The following is a 15899-nucleotide window of genomic DNA, read 5'->3' as shown; positions in this document are numbered from 1 at the left end:
ATTTCTACATCCCCAGAACACATCTGGGACATGGTCTTAAGAGTCACAATACATTTAGAGAATGGCTGGATGAACTCCAAATGTCCCTCCAGTACTTTTCCCAAGAGTAAAGATCTGGTCCATTCCTTCACAGTCAAGTGCCCCTTTTCTCCTGAATCTGAGGTTTTAAAAAAATGTCAGGAGCCAACTTGCACACCAGTTTTCATGGGCAGGGGTCAGAGCGTTAAGGCCCCTGCTTTTGCCTTCCAACTCTATGACGCATGGTGGCAACCATAGATACAGGCCCAGCTACCAGGCACTCGCCTCCCTTTACCCTGCCTTAGACTTGACTCCAGGAGGAGGCCTGTTTCCCTAATCTGGGCAAGACTGCACCTTACACAAGATGCCAGCACAAGCATCTTTCAATTGCTCTTGCTCTAGCACACCACCTGGGACGAATCTGCCTTGGAAGACTCTACAAAGAACTGTTGCCCTAGAAAACAAATGTTCCAGGGAGGTAACTGGGACATACCTAACCCATGAATTTCATTTATAGAAACCATATTTACGATTTTTGGATCTATATTTGTATATACGTTTGTGAAAATCAGGAATGGATTTTGACTGGGTCACACCAGTGGAAGAAATGGAGAGAAAGAAAAGCAAGTTGGAAAGGGAAAAAAGCCTTTGTTCACATTACCTTTCGTGATGCATGAATGTCGAAGAAGGGTTTATGCCGGACACTGAAGGGCTCCTTGGTTTTGTCAATTTGTCCAGTCTTCATTTTCTCCATCCGGGGAGAAATGATCTCCTTTTCTATGCATAACAGCCGGATATTGAAATCACACTGGCCAACAGGCTGTCCCTGAAACACAAAGAAACAAACTCATTTCTTAATGTTCCCTGGGAATGATACTCATTTAGACATGCATGTATGAAAATTACATGCACAGTTTGCTAAAGGAAAGGTCGTCGTTATCAATATTAATGCAATAAAAATAAAAATAATACTAGTCTCGAGAAGGGTCTTTCTTCAATATTAAACTGTTAGCATACATCCAACATACATACTAAAATAAATCTCTTTTGGCAGATTAATGAGTTGCCAATTCACTGCCATGGCAACACTGTGAATCTAACTTGTTGTATGGTAGAGGACTAACACTTTTGTGAGTCTGAAGAAGACTGGCATCTTCAAAAGTAGACGAATAGACATCTACACCAAAGAAAGTAATCGGCAGATTAATCCATAATGAAAACAACTGTTGTTTACAGCTCTAGTCTTTTTAATGAGGCCATAGATAAAGAAAGTGTTGTACTGGACTACCACTACGATTTTTTTGTCCTCCATATAATTGAACTGATATCTATTTGAATGTTTCAACAAAAACTGATTATTATAGGTATGATAAAAGACTTAATGGCAGAACTGTTGTGTTGGATTGCATTAGACTGTACAGGTGTACCTAAAAAAGTGGAGTGTATTTTGATAATTACTTAAATGCAATCATTTTTTTTAGATAACAGTAAATTCATACCAACCAAAACATTTTTTTTTTTTTTTTCCTCTGTTGTATACAGGTTTTGATATGGTACGGTACTGATGAGATCTGTGAACTTCATCTTGGGCTTTGGGAAATTGCGGACTTTGTTTTTAACTATTTACTGTATGGACCAAACAATTAATCAATTAGTCAAAAATAATCAACAGATTATTAATGGAGGATCCAAACAACTGTTTGCTGCTGCCCTAACTAGCACGATAAAAGCTTGACATCCACAGTAACATCTAATGTCTGCCTGTAGCTCTCACTTTTATACACCACAGGTGAGCAGTACAGTAAGCCATGGACAATAAGACCTTGACATCAGTTGAGCTCATGGGAATATCAACACCAAAAGTACACAGTACAGTGGAATCAGTTTTTCTTTGTTACCCTCCCCCACCACCAGCACCACCACCGCATCATTGGCCAGCCACACACAGTTGTTCTACACAGATGAGCACAGTGACCTCAGCCATCACTGCATCTCAAACAGACAGGGCCACTAAGGCAGAGCACAGGTGCCGCCAAAACCATCTGGTAGAGCACTGCGACTGCGGCAGAGCAAAAACACAACACTACTTGAGTTCCTGCCCCAGGCTATTAATAAAGACGCTTAGAAGAAAACTAGAGCAGCCAAGTAACACAGCCAAACATGACTGTATGACTACTTTAAAGTGTTAAATGGTGCAGAGGAGTGGTGATGAAACCACCCTGGTACAGCACGGTCATACCACCACATATCTCCGCTGCTCAGTTGACAAAGTTATTAAACATAATGACTCACAGATTCCACTTTTGTCAGCACAAAAAAAGAAAATCACTGACAGAAGAAGAAGAAGAAAAAAAAGAAGTGAGTTCTGAAAATCTGCCAGATGGACTAAATGTATGACAACAATTTGACATTTAATATTTCTCACAAGTTATCAGAGAGAAAAAAGCAGCTCAAACTCAGCAAAGAAGTTGACATTTCTTTATTGCAGAGAGAGAGAGAGAGAGAGAGAGAGAGAGAGAGAGAAAAGAAGCAGTTTCATACGTTTCTCTACTCTGATCGGTGTGGTTACAAAGAAAAACTTCAATGGTATGAATATAGACTGATTAAAAAATAAAAGAAGGACATGATCACAGGTATTTGATCATTTAAGTCTAATATTTTATTACAAAAGAACGGGGGGAAAACAGCATAAAAACATGAGAAAGTGATTCCTCAGTCTATGGGAAGCTTTAAGGCCCTTAAATTAATCTGCTAATTATTTTACCGATTGATCATTTTGGTTATAAACTGTCGGAAAATAGTAAAAAATGCCTGTTATATTTTCCGTCAGACCATGGTGATGTCTTCAAATGTCCAACAAAAAAATATATTGTGTTTACTTGTCATAGAAGACAGAGAAAAGCATAAAATTCTCACATTTGAGAAGCTGGAACCGGCAAATGTTTTGGATTGGTTTTAAAAAAAATGACTAACACAAATTAATCAATGAGTAACTGTTGCAGCTTCGCTGTAAACCTGTCTTCACAGCTGTGTGGCTAAAACTGGAAGAGCAACCAGACGAAGCTTTGGCTTGTTTTGGCAAATTCCAACATTTTTTTGTCCAAACTTTTTATTCATTATTGTGGGTTGTTTTTACTCCTTTAAAATGCTGAAATAAAATAAGGCTCAAAAATATAGGGTGAAACATTTCCACTTTATTGCTCTTTCAACCAGCGGGTTATGGATCAATATTTCCTGATTTCTATCGAGAGGCATTGAGCAGGAAGGTGCAACTTGGGGGCATTTGTATTCTGCGTCGCTACTGTTTGGTAAAGGCCACTTCTCTAGAGCTTTCTGAGGAATTACTGGAGATGGGGGCAGGAAAAAGATTTTTGTTCAAAGTGAAAGAGGAGGTGGATGACCAATAATTAGTTAAGATTAGATGCAATTATAAGACTGCACTGTCTTGTGAGTCATACAGATATTCAGCAAAAAAGAAAAGAAGATCAGAGTATTCTTTTAAGCACGTTGTCTTATATGAGCAAGTGCTATAAAAAAAACCTTATGGATACACCTTCAAACAATTACTATTCATATACAACCATACAACAACAAAAACACAATCATGACTGTTTCAAAATGGTGTGAAGGATGAGTTTTGCTTTTAATTAGAAGATATGACTATTTTAAATTACACTTATTTCTTTGAAATACAACGTCTGAAAATGAAGCCCTCGAGAGGAACCAAATGGTATTAAAATCCAGATTGTAGAAGAAAAAGATTCACACCAATCATGAGTCTTTAAATCAGGGAAAATATAAAATGCTGTTTGGAAACCAACTGCAACTACTGTCCTTGTTACACAAGTAAGACGACATGTTGCTGTTGTGAATCCAGGGCTGCTCCTGCATCTTAACCCATCTGACCATTGTAAAATTTAGGGATGAAACAATTAGGCAATCTAAAGGAAATTAATTTAGTAATTATTTTGATAATCAATTAAACTTTTAGGTCATTTTAAAAGCACACATGCTAAATGTTATCTGGTTAGATGATCAAATCTGTTGATTTGCTGTTTTTCTCTATTTTACATCAATGTAAATTGAAAATCTTTGGGTTTTGGATGATGAGCTGAGGCTCTGAGGGCAGTTTTCACCTACTTTGACATTGTTTTCACAAAAAAAAAAAAAAAAATTGATTGTTAATTAATCAAGAAAACCATTAGAAAAACAAATGAAAATGAAAATAAATGTTATTTACAGAGCTACAAAAATTAATTGTCAAACGCCTTAAAGAGTTCAAAACAGTGGAAAAATAAATATTGGTGATCTTTTATGACTATTGTGATCCCCATGTTGCACTGTGTCTGCTGGATGTTGGCGACTGTTTGCTAATAACTTAATAATGGAGCAATACACTATGACTGTGTCTCTGTGAGTCTGTCTGACTTGTGTAATGCAGCCCTAACAACTCTATAAGGGCAATTTATCAACTACAAATTAGGTCATGGGTAAACTAAAGTTTCAGCTACTATTTAATCATTACTTCGAGGACTTGTTTTTCTTTTACGGGGACTTCAGAAACCACGCTGCATTCTCCTGGAGCAACAGCTGGTATCATGTCCCACACACTCTGCACCATCTGTCAGCTGTGTCATCAGGACAGAACAAGATGTAAGCGTGGATGATTCAAGGCATGTGCTGTCCCCATGCCTGTTCCACAGGAAAACACAGCAGATATGAATCTTGTTAATCCAACGTTACAGGGAATTAAGACCAATTATATCCGTGAAATCACCCTGAGTTTTTTTTTTGTTTTTCTTTTTTGCAGTGGTTCCAGGTGCCTCTGTGAATACCGTCAACTAAAACTTGTGCCATTTATTTCCTGGTGCCGCTCTACATTCACTTTACTGTCATTACTGTAGGTTTTGTACACAATTTTTGTCACAAAACATTAATAAATAGCCAATTTCAGTCTTTAAAGAAAGACTTTGATCAGCTCTGACAGATTGTGCCTTTAGAGAGTACCCTCAGAATACTACAGATGTTCTGCAAATCTGAAATTTAAAAAGACATTTTCCACAGTTCTTTGATGTCTTACAGACAAACTGATCGATCGATTCATCAAGAATATTAATTGATGATGGAAATGTTCGATAGCTGCAGCCATAATTTTTAAGCTAAAATGTCAAACATTTACTGTGAATTTTCAGTGAATTGAACGTTAGTCACTTGTGGATTTAAAGCAACCTGCAATCAGTAACAACAAACGGATGGAGTTTATATACTGAACTCTAAAAAAATCTTTAAATATTATCAAATAAAACATGACATAAACCAAAAAGATTGCACGTATTCAAACAAGATACAGTTCAGTGCATCACATAACCCCCTTTGAGGGAAAATGAACAGAGTGCATAAAGAATCTATATATAAACACAGATTAAATGTTTAACAGAGCTGCAGGATCAGAAGCTGGAGAGAATGAAGGACGAACTCAAGAACACAGCAACAACAGTAGCAGCACTGGGAATACTGTTGAAAGCTTTGTGACTATCTTGGATAATTTGGGATAAATGGCATTATACACTGGTGACAAAATCAGTGTTGGGACCAGTCAACAGAAGCTTAATGTGCAGCTTCCCTGGGGATATTTCTAACAAAAACATTTGAGGCTTTTAAGCTGTTTTGGCCTAAAACTGTTTATAGCCACACATTCTGCTTATCTGTCTGCATCACAGAACCACAAGCAATATTTTCAACAAATATCAGAAGCAGCCTTTTTTTTTTTTTGATCCATCAGTTATTGCTAGCATGCCGCTTATATTGTGATTTGGATGGGAAATGCATTCAATTTAAGAATTTCTCCATATTTCTCCAGTGGTGTTTAGTCAGATCAATACATGAACACATTTTCTAAAGACAATTAATAAAAAAGCGTTTCCAGGATATTCAGGTTTTACATTCAAATTCCAAATAATGTGAGCAACCTTACCCACAGAGGAGCCTCCAGTTCCTACAACTTTCTTTCACCATCTTAAGAGCTGGAGATCCATCTCTGTCTTTGGGTGACTAAAGTATAAATGTAGACTGACAAGTCGTAGGTAACAATTTATGACGATAATCTCCCTAGTTATACTGTTACAGCCCTGAGGCCTACTGTTCCTGCTCCTCTATGAGTCACTTTAAAGCGAGAGATGCGCTTACATTTCAGATACGGTTCCAAAACAGCATTAAAAAAAAAAAAAAAAAAAAAAACACATTGCAAAGACCTGTCTGATCGTTGTTTTCTACTACAAAAATTTAGATTCATGACTATTTTTATTTCAAATAATTTATTATCCTCATATCATTAACCAAATAAAGCAATGTGGGAAAAGGGAATAACATGCTTTGGGTGAACTGTGCTAAATAAAAGGCAGTCGAAGTGGTTCCCAGTAGACAACCAAGTAAATTAGTATTCGACGGAAAAATCCACCACCAACATTAACTGAGTCCTGCAGTGAATTTTCAAGCTATTTGGTTCTGAAACGGAGAGCATTACTGCCTCCACAGCTACATTTTTACTATAATTATTCCCATAATAACCAATTATTTCCTTAATCGATGTCCACATGTTCAACCACATGCTCAACATGGAAATGAAGGAGGAGACTGATGTCATCGTCACAGGTAAAATGCAAATGAAAGTCCCACCAATGATTGTGATTTATGAGTAAATTAACGTGACTGAGGTGAACCGTAAAGTCACTGTTAGAGGAAAAATCTCAAAACGTCAGCACCAGGACTAGTGTTAATCCACTCTATCCATCCTCCTTTTATCTGCTCAGGTAAAAGTCACTACCACCATAGGGGTAGAGTAGAGTAGTTTATGTACTGCAGGAGCACAAACTTCAAAAGGTTAGGTAAGGTATGACAGCAAACTGCTGGTGTGTGACTCCAGAGGAGCAACAGCATCATTAGAGTGATGCTGCCGTTCGGTTCGAGAGGAGTGATGCGGCCCAGTGACTATTCTTAGGGTGGAAAGTCCTGCAGAGCTACAGACTGTACCTGCAAACCACCTCCTCAAGCAGAAGTAAATGGAGCTGACGTAGGTAAAACAGTCCATCCCTTAACAGATAATGGTTTCTGCTGTGAATTTTATGAGCACTCCTTCGTGCTCGGCTATTAATCTGATTGGGCCAATTATCTTGTCTAATTCTGCACCTAAAGCGAGATTATTTTGGCAAGATGAAAGATAAGGTCAATCAAAGTGTCAGTAGACGGTGATGTCAAACTCAAACCTCCACAGTTTTATTATTCCAAGATAACAGCTTTCTACGGGAACTTGAAAATTAAGGACATATGTAATTGTTGTTGTGTTTTCATCACATCTCGTCAGTTCCCCCACAGTGGGGGAGCTGACAGTGACTGACAAGCACCAACAACTTTTCAGGAAAACAAAAATGCCATTTTTAACACTTTGAAGGGAGAGCAGAAATAGAAATGTCCCTCCATGTCTCAGGGTGACAGTCAGAGTCAATCAGTTACATGCTTGGAGAGATGCTGTACACCTCAGCACGCTGATATAAAAACTCTCTGTAGGATGACTAATAACTGACTTGACATAACTCATTTATATTCATCAAAAGCCACAGAACTAAGTAAAGTCTGACCCTTCACGCACAGCTAAATTACCCATTGCAAAGAGAGGACACACACTTCTCATTACACTTTAATCCCAAATATACCACTATTGTGTTTCGCCCAACTTTCCAAACAAAGAGGATGTCACGTTAGTCCATGGGCCTAGCAGGTGGTGTCTACTCCCTCCTGCTGCATTTCCATCCTCCTTCTCAGGGTGGAACTTCGGTGCCAGGGAGCGGCCCACCGCGGGTAATGGAAGAGGCTAATAATGGCCAGCAAGGATCAATACAACAGCGCTTTAGTGATGACTCAGTGGGAGCCATGTGGAGCTGCTAACCTCTGCACCATCTTACAAAGGCGTTCCCCTCACCACTGGAGCCTTTATCGAGTCGCTTGCTTGTGTGGTCCTCTGATCGCTGGAGAAAAGGATGCGACACACAAACATAATGGCCAAAGTAACCCCCCCCCCCTCCCGCTTCATCCCGAAGTATTCATCAAGTTTTTATAAGAAGGAGAGTGGAGGCTTGCTAGGGGGCAAACTGCAAACTCATTTGTCTCTGTGTCTGCCTGCCATTAGCAGCATGGGATGAATTAATTTACAGTTCGGACGAGTGTTAACAGTTAACAGCCTTGTAATGTTGTCCTCGGGCTGTTCCCAGAAAAATAGAGAGAGAGTCAAAATAATGTAAGAGGAGAAATATGCTCTTACACATATGTGATAGAACATTTTACACACACACACAGATGCATGAAGGCAATTACTGTGGTCAAACTATAATGCAAAGTAATGGACTGATTATAAGGTTCACATCAACCCAATACATTGACTCCGACAAATGAATGTTAAATTCTAAGAGATTATCAAAAAAAAAGGTAGCCACAAGCACAAAAACTTAGTTCATAAATATTCAGTATGGCTCACATGCAGTTCAGCACCGTGTTGTGGTTAAGGTCAGGCTATAGTAAATCCCAGTGTGTGACAAGGTGTGGGGTCAGGCAAAGTCATGCTCTTCCCCTCCAGCATGCAGACTGACAAAGCGCCACCATTCCTGTGCAAATACTGCAGAGCCTGGATGAACACCGTTCTGCTGGCTGCTACCATGCGGCCTTGAAGGAACCCAACCGGGAACTTGATTTTTCATGTTTGAGGATTATCAAATCCCAATCCACGTTCATGCTTGCGTGCACTTTTTTTTCTCCCCCAGAAGCACGGCCCAGCACCTTGCTCTGATTATATGCAACCAACTGCTGAAAGACTACGACCACAAAATGACAATTTTTCTCTGTTGAACCTTGATAGACCGTAAGTAAAAAGCAAAAGGCAGAGTGACCTGCTGATAGACCCGATCTGCTGTTTGTTTATTGTGTCTGAGATCTTGATCTGGCACATCTTCAGGAGTGAGAGGTGATAGAACAGACAACACATTTTTAAATGGCTGGGGGTACTCACATTGAATTTGATGATGTCGTATATCAAATAGCGGGGGACGGGCTGACCATTCACCTTGTCGATGATCATCTCCTGCAGAGATAAAGACAGGAGTCGTGTCAGGAGAAGGTGTGGAGGAAAAAAGAGACACATAGTCAAAGAGATAAAGATTTATGATGGAGTTGAGGAAGATGTACAAAAAATATAGAAAGAAAAGTCCTGAATGTGGGTAGTCTGAAGTCACAGCAAGTTAAAAATGAAGCCTGTTTGAGAGTAGTTATGCAGGATGAGACAGTCAGGGTGGGAACACTCTCAAGGGATGTATGTTCAGAGAGGGAGATGCCTGTGGCAAAGGGAAGGATAGCAGGGAATTGGGGAGGGGGGTGGGTGGGTGTGTGTGTGTGTGTGTGTGTGTGTGTGTGTGTGTGTAAGGACATGAAGCAGAAATAGCACTGCACATCCATTATGCAAGACTCTCAAGTTGAGAGTCAGGTGCAGCGCTGGTGCAGGACACCCAACGGACACATGATTAGTTTTGAAAGAGCTGTTACACAACCACACGATGACGCGACAGCTGAGATGAGCGTGCAAACGTCACCACTGCTAAAGTATTGGTATTATAAGTGAAAGTACCGTCACCTCTGATGCTTTTCCTTGCATAAATTTAGAGAACTATATTTATTACCTTTCCCCTCATTAAATATTTAAGTGGCTGCACTCTGCAGCTGTAACTGACAGGTAAAGGCGCAGCAGGTAGGATGTCAGTCGAGGATTTAGCTTTGCTTTAGAACTAGAATTACCGCCTTGCGGCTGCATGTCTCCACGAACCAGCCAAGTAGCAGGAAATATGGTCACAGTCTCTCTCTACTGAGTGACAGCATTGAATAATGGGCAGAAGAGTTTTTGCAGAAGATTATGATGTCACAATGAAGATGACCTTTGACCGCATGGATATAAAATGTCATTTCTTCATCATTTTATCCTATTCAACATTTGTGTTAAATTGTGTCATAATTACCATATGAACTTGTGAGTTGTAGATAAAAACGTGTTTTGTAAGGACACAGTGACCATGACCTTTGGCCTCCAAATTCTAATCAGTTCATCCTTGACTCCAAGTAAATGTTTGTGCCAAATCAGAAGAGATTGCCTCAAGGCAGTCTTGAGATATCACATTCAAGAGGCCAAAAATGTGTTTTGTGTGATCAAAGATCACAGGCCACAGTGACCTTTGACCACCAGGGTGGCAGGGTGATCAGAATATTAAAAAAAAAAAATAACAAGAACATTTTGGATCATTTGAGTCATGCATTGTTGCAGCCCTCTTTTGGGGAAGTTGACACTTTAAATAGTGTACTGGATCAAGTTGTTGTTTTTGAGAGTGGGTTTATTCAGGCCCCAGGGACTCTGCTATAGAGTCCAAGCCAGATGAGCTTATCATAAATATTGCACCATGTTTGACTGCGTTCCTGGCACTGCTGATTAATGGGCCATTTTTATTTAATTTCCTTCACAAGGTGGCCCCAGACAGCAATCTCTCTCTACTGGACCTGTTACATTTAGACTACTGCTGTTCCATCTGTGCTCAATTTTGTAAGCGCCAACCCTGTTGAGCTGGTGTCATAATTAAGTTTTCTAACCACATTTTCTATTACAAACACATACTATATTTGTTGGACTACAAGTATACTACACATACTATATTTGTTGGACTACAAGTGTGTGTGTATGTGTGTGTATATATATATATAATATATATATATATATATATATAATATATATATATATATATATATATATATATATATATAATATATATATATATATATATATATATATATATATACACATATATATATACACATATATACATATATATATATATATATATATATATATATATATATATATATACACACACACACAATATTTCCTTTAAAGCTGCTCTAACCATAACCTGTTACATTTTCAAAAAAGCCTGATCCACGCAAATATTGTTATGTGCTAAATGTGTCCGTTTTGAATGTGGACAAAAACCTGATGATGAATCCTTCAGTCAGGATCATATCCCTATGGGAAAATGTCAAATCTACAGTTTTCAGCAGGGCTGTCTTGAAGAAGAAGCCTGGGATGACTGAGGCTATGGCAGTCAACCACCACAATTAAATGATAGAGACAGTCCGAGACACCTGTTAGTCAAGTCAAACCATCAGGGACCAGTCACCTCCTGCAGTCTCTGCTCGTCTTCTGGCTTCACCGTATCCCTTATGGCGTTCCAGCTAACATGATTTTACTTCACATCTCACTAGGGATGTCACAAGAACTGATACTCCGGTAACAAATCGATGCTAAAATTCAAAAAAATGTAACAGTATTTGTTTTGCTATTGTACCGTAAGTATCATAGAAGTGGTAGATACTGGAGATTCGATTCTTCTAGGATTGAGGAGGGCAAAATTATATCCCAACAATCACCCTAGTCTGACATCAAACTCTAAGAGAAGAAGAAGGTAACAGCAACACGTGGAATGGCATCAAGTACGGGTGCAGGAACAGGTCCACCATGATTTGTAGGGGGAAAAAAAAGATGTATGAAGATATGTTGCATTTGACACGAATCATCAGAGACAAGTTATAGACCAAAAGCCAGTTTGCAAACAGTGTCACAGAGCATTTCAAATCAAAGGAGGAAGCGCCTCAAACTTATCTAAGACAGCTCAAAGTTCCAGTTGTGAACTTTATATTAACAGAACGTTGTCAACATTTTCATGTCCTGATATGTTACTGCTATTGTTTGTGAACTGCGACAGCTGCCATCTGTTGCACACATAATGTTCACAAAGGCTAACGTTAGCTTGCTTAGGCTAACATAGCGACAGCTCATAATGTGAGCTGGGTGCTCACGGCATTAGTACCGTCATCATCATTCAATCTTAAAATATAACGCTGACTTTTTTAATGAATATTTTCACACCATGGGTCTGTCAGCAATTTAAACTGCTGCTGTGTGCGTGTGCGTGTGCGTGCAACAGCCTCTGTTGTTTTTTGCTGTGGTATCGAATTTGGTGCTGAGAATCTTGGAATTTCATGGGTATTGGTACAGAAGACCAAATTTCTGGTAAGGTGACATCCCTACATCTCACAAAGGGGCCAAACATCAACACTAAACTGCCAAAGTCAGTCTGGTGGAGAGAGAAAAGGGGGTGAATGGGTGGCATACACAACACTGTAGGAAGAGTTGGAGATAAGAAATGATGTCATTCCAGGAGGCTGCCAGCGCAATGCATCTGGTGCACTGAACTGTTATACAGACAGAGGCATCAGAGGAATACATTAATATGTCCAAAGGAAACTGCCAGGAGTTTAATCTACACTGCACATTCATCCAATATTGGACTTCCAGTTAATGAAAAGTTCATTAAAAATTGTACAACACAGCATGTTAAGACAAAGACCAGCACCTTTGGGCTATAGATGAAAGATAACAGACAACACAGCTGGGCTTCTACAGGGCTCATCGTACACAGCCAAGCACAGCCTCTCTGAGCTGAGAGCCAGAAGCATCAACAGATGAATAAACACGAGTCAAAACAAAGCTTGTAGCAATGTAAACACACAACAGCGCTGATACGCTGCAATTAGATGCCCTGCCTAAGTGAGGAAACTGAATTCACTGTATCCATCAGCAACTGTTAAGCCAAGAGGAAGCACAAACCTATTTTAGATAAAACTGCTAAAAATGCAGCAGCAAACCAAAACCAATGACAGGCAACTTATCTGTTATCTCCACGACTGGAATACCAAACACAAACAGTGCCAGATGTTTCTAATCAAATCTCGACTGCATGCAGCACATTTCCTTGCCTATGTTTTCAGTAAGGGACGGGGATGATGACTCATGAGTGTGGCACCTGCTGCTGGGGAGAGCTGGGACCCGTGTGACCTAAAGTGCACAAACATGCCAATAAAAGTCTGAGCCTGGTATTACAGGGTGAGGATAAGTCACAGACCCCCGCCGCCACCCGGGGATCTCAATGCTGAGCGTTACAGCAATACACAGACTGTAAAACATTTCATTAGTCATTTCTCCAGGACGTGGATGATCATTTTCCCGTCAGCCGTCTCTGACATTCTCTACCGTCAGACTGAAACATGCTCCTCTTTCACCTAAGGTTTTTGCAACTGATGTCAATTATCTGCAAGAGTGAGCAGCGGGGGCAGGACAGGAATGTTACAAGGCTGGAGATGGAGGCAACATGCAATTCCAGTAAAGAGAGGACCAGGTCAACTTTTAAGATTTTCAGCCAAGTTTCAAGAAAAGTCCTGCATGGCACATTTTCAAAATAAAGTAATAGGAAGAACAGTAACTCACCCCATCCAGTAGAGTATTTGATAAGTGGACACGTGGATCCTTCCGGAAAGGAAACTCTAGGTTTGCTATGTGGAAGATCGTGTTGTCTCTGTCGATCATGAACACTTCATTTTTTCCGTTGATCAACATCATGTACCTGCAGGAGGAAAGAAGGATGAAGCATTATGTAGTTGTACTTACAAGGCAGCAAGTTGCATTTGTGCTGGTCGCTGTTATTAAAATGCTATCTGTGGGTTTGATGTTGTTTTGTGAGTCATTCACATTTATATTCAAGTAGGAATTCATTAGTGAAGATGATGCGGCATTGAGCTCTAGTCCCTTTTCATTATCTTATATTTCTCCAGCCAGACAGTATGAACGGAGCAGGCAACGTCTTTTGCTGAGTGACAGATTTTAAAAAAAATAAATAAAAGGATTTAAAAGAATATTCTGTGAACTTTAGCGCAGTAGAACTTTAATACAGAAATTGGCAGAAAATGGTCTGTTCATGTCGGATCCCATCACTCATACTAAGGAGCTTATTGAGAAAACATGTTTTCAAACTCTGATCAACTAAAAGTTTGGATGAATATTCATTAAGGGTGTAATGTCATATTTTAGAGCGAGGTTACAAGGCTACAAGTCTCAACTTTGCTTCTTTTTTGGTTGTTTTACATAGGAAAATGTTTGCATTGATCATATTCAATGATAAATTCATGCAGTGATTTTTCCGATCCATAGCACTTTTCAAACACACAGACACACACACACACACACACACACGTTCACACACCAATGATACACCAGAGGCAAATTTGGGGTTCAGAATCTTGCTGAAGGAGACTTTTAAATGTGGACTAGAGGAGCCAGGAATCAAACCGCCGACCTTCCAATTAGTGGACAACGCGCTCCACCCCCTGAGCCACAGCTGCTCCTTTATATGCGCTTCTTTACTGATGACTGCTTTCTTCAACATTACAAGTGGAAGCAAGATAGCGAGGCGACTCGACAGTAGTCTCATGCATTCAGCTGGTCTCCCACTACAGTAAGTTAGCTGAACTGTATAAAATCGTGTATGGAATATAAAATAAAAAAAAAAATAAAAAAAAACTTTCAATTCAATATACTGATTTTTTTTCTCCCTTTCAGTCACAGCTTGGTTGCTATGCTTTGTTGTTATAATCAACTGTTAGTACAATTTATTAATATATTAAGCTTTGCTCTGCTTAAGGTTCATTCTTCCACATTAACAATCCTGCCTATCATTTTTAATTTGTTTATTTGGAGGATTTAATATGTTAATCATACTTTAAAGCCGAACTGCTGTAAGCGAAGAGAAACACTACTTGAGATCTGGGCTCCACTCAGCACAACAAAACAACAAAGCCTCTGTGTATATATCTCTAATGTGCAAATTGGTTGTGCTCAATTCAAGTAAGACAAAAAGGTGAATGCGTAGGAGCTTTTTATCATGTCTCAGAAAGAAGAAAGATACCTGCTAATTACAACGTATTACCAAAGGAACCACTTTTCCTTTTATCAAGCAGTGCTTCATAGCACCAATGATCAGAGAGTGACTGACAAAATATACACATCACGACTGGCAATTTTTACCTTATTTACAGGATTTTTGAAACAAAAGAGGAGTTTCTTGGTTCACAAACGCTACCTGAAATATGTACAGCTATGTGTATGAAATATTCCTCACACTGAATTGTTAGCAAATTTTCTTCTCTATTCTATAACATTCCATAGCTGCCTTGCATCAACCCAAAAAAACCCTTTCCTTGTAGGAGATTACTCTATCTTCAAATTGCATACATCACCAGTGGTTGGGTGATTTGTTTGCATGAGCATGAAGCTCGACTAATCCATGGCCGGCCTCTGCAGGTGAGATTAAGTGTTAGAAGCAAACATTAAAGAAAAAAAAATCACCTCCACAGTCTCCAACAAAGTCAACCTCTGCAGGAATACAACAATGAAATAATGAAGTGAAACTGGACATTCTGTAGCCACCATTTTGCAAACTTTCAAACTAATGCAGCACAATGCAGTAGTTGTACAATATACACTCAGTGGTCCATGTATAAGGTACTGATGTACAGTCTAAAACCATCCAACGCAACTGTTCTGCTACAGTTTTTGACGATGTATGTAACTAGGGGGGACACAATGTAATTGAAAGATACAAGTTTCTGAAAATATCACCAAAAAAAACTGAACATGAACTGAACTTTGTAAAAGGTTGAATTTATGGCTGCAGTTTCAGTTGTAGTATTCAGTTGCATTCATCTGTTTAAATGTTTTGTGTATGGTCATTCTTGAAGTCACTCCTTGTTGCCATTATTGGATTATCGTATCTTGTATATTTCCCTGTTATGGCTTTAGTAAAAGTAAGATTAAGTAGAACCAAAAGAGAAACTCCAAAGACAGTTCAATGCTGGAAAATTACTTTTTCATCCACAAGCGCACTCGACTAAGATATTCAAGAACTTGA

At 39.2% G+C, this 15899-nt stretch overlaps 1 protein-coding gene across 1 annotated transcript in view; it reads right to left on the bottom strand.

Annotated features, from left to right (window-relative positions):
- The window catches only part of rngtt (RNA guanylyltransferase and 5'-phosphatase), a 92556-nt gene that overhangs the window by 52983 nt on the left and 23674 nt on the right, over window positions 1-15899 (bottom strand). The window contains exons 9-11 of the mRNA XM_056405429.1: window positions 13424-13559; window positions 9074-9145; window positions 680-844 (exon numbers count right to left, since the gene is read on the bottom strand). Coding sequence (XP_056261404.1) covers window positions 680-844; window positions 9074-9145; window positions 13424-13559 — 373 coding nt within the window. The remainder of the gene's footprint in view (window positions 1-679; window positions 845-9073; window positions 9146-13423; window positions 13560-15899) is intronic.

This window comes from Seriola aureovittata, chromosome 19 (genome assembly GCF_021018895.1).
Source record: "Seriola aureovittata isolate HTS-2021-v1 ecotype China chromosome 19, ASM2101889v1, whole genome shotgun sequence".
NCBI classification, from domain to species: Eukaryota; Metazoa; Chordata; class Actinopteri; order Carangiformes; family Carangidae; genus Seriola; species Seriola aureovittata.
Note: the sequence above shows the minus strand (reverse complement) of the source record. Positions and strands in the feature narration are given on the sequence as shown.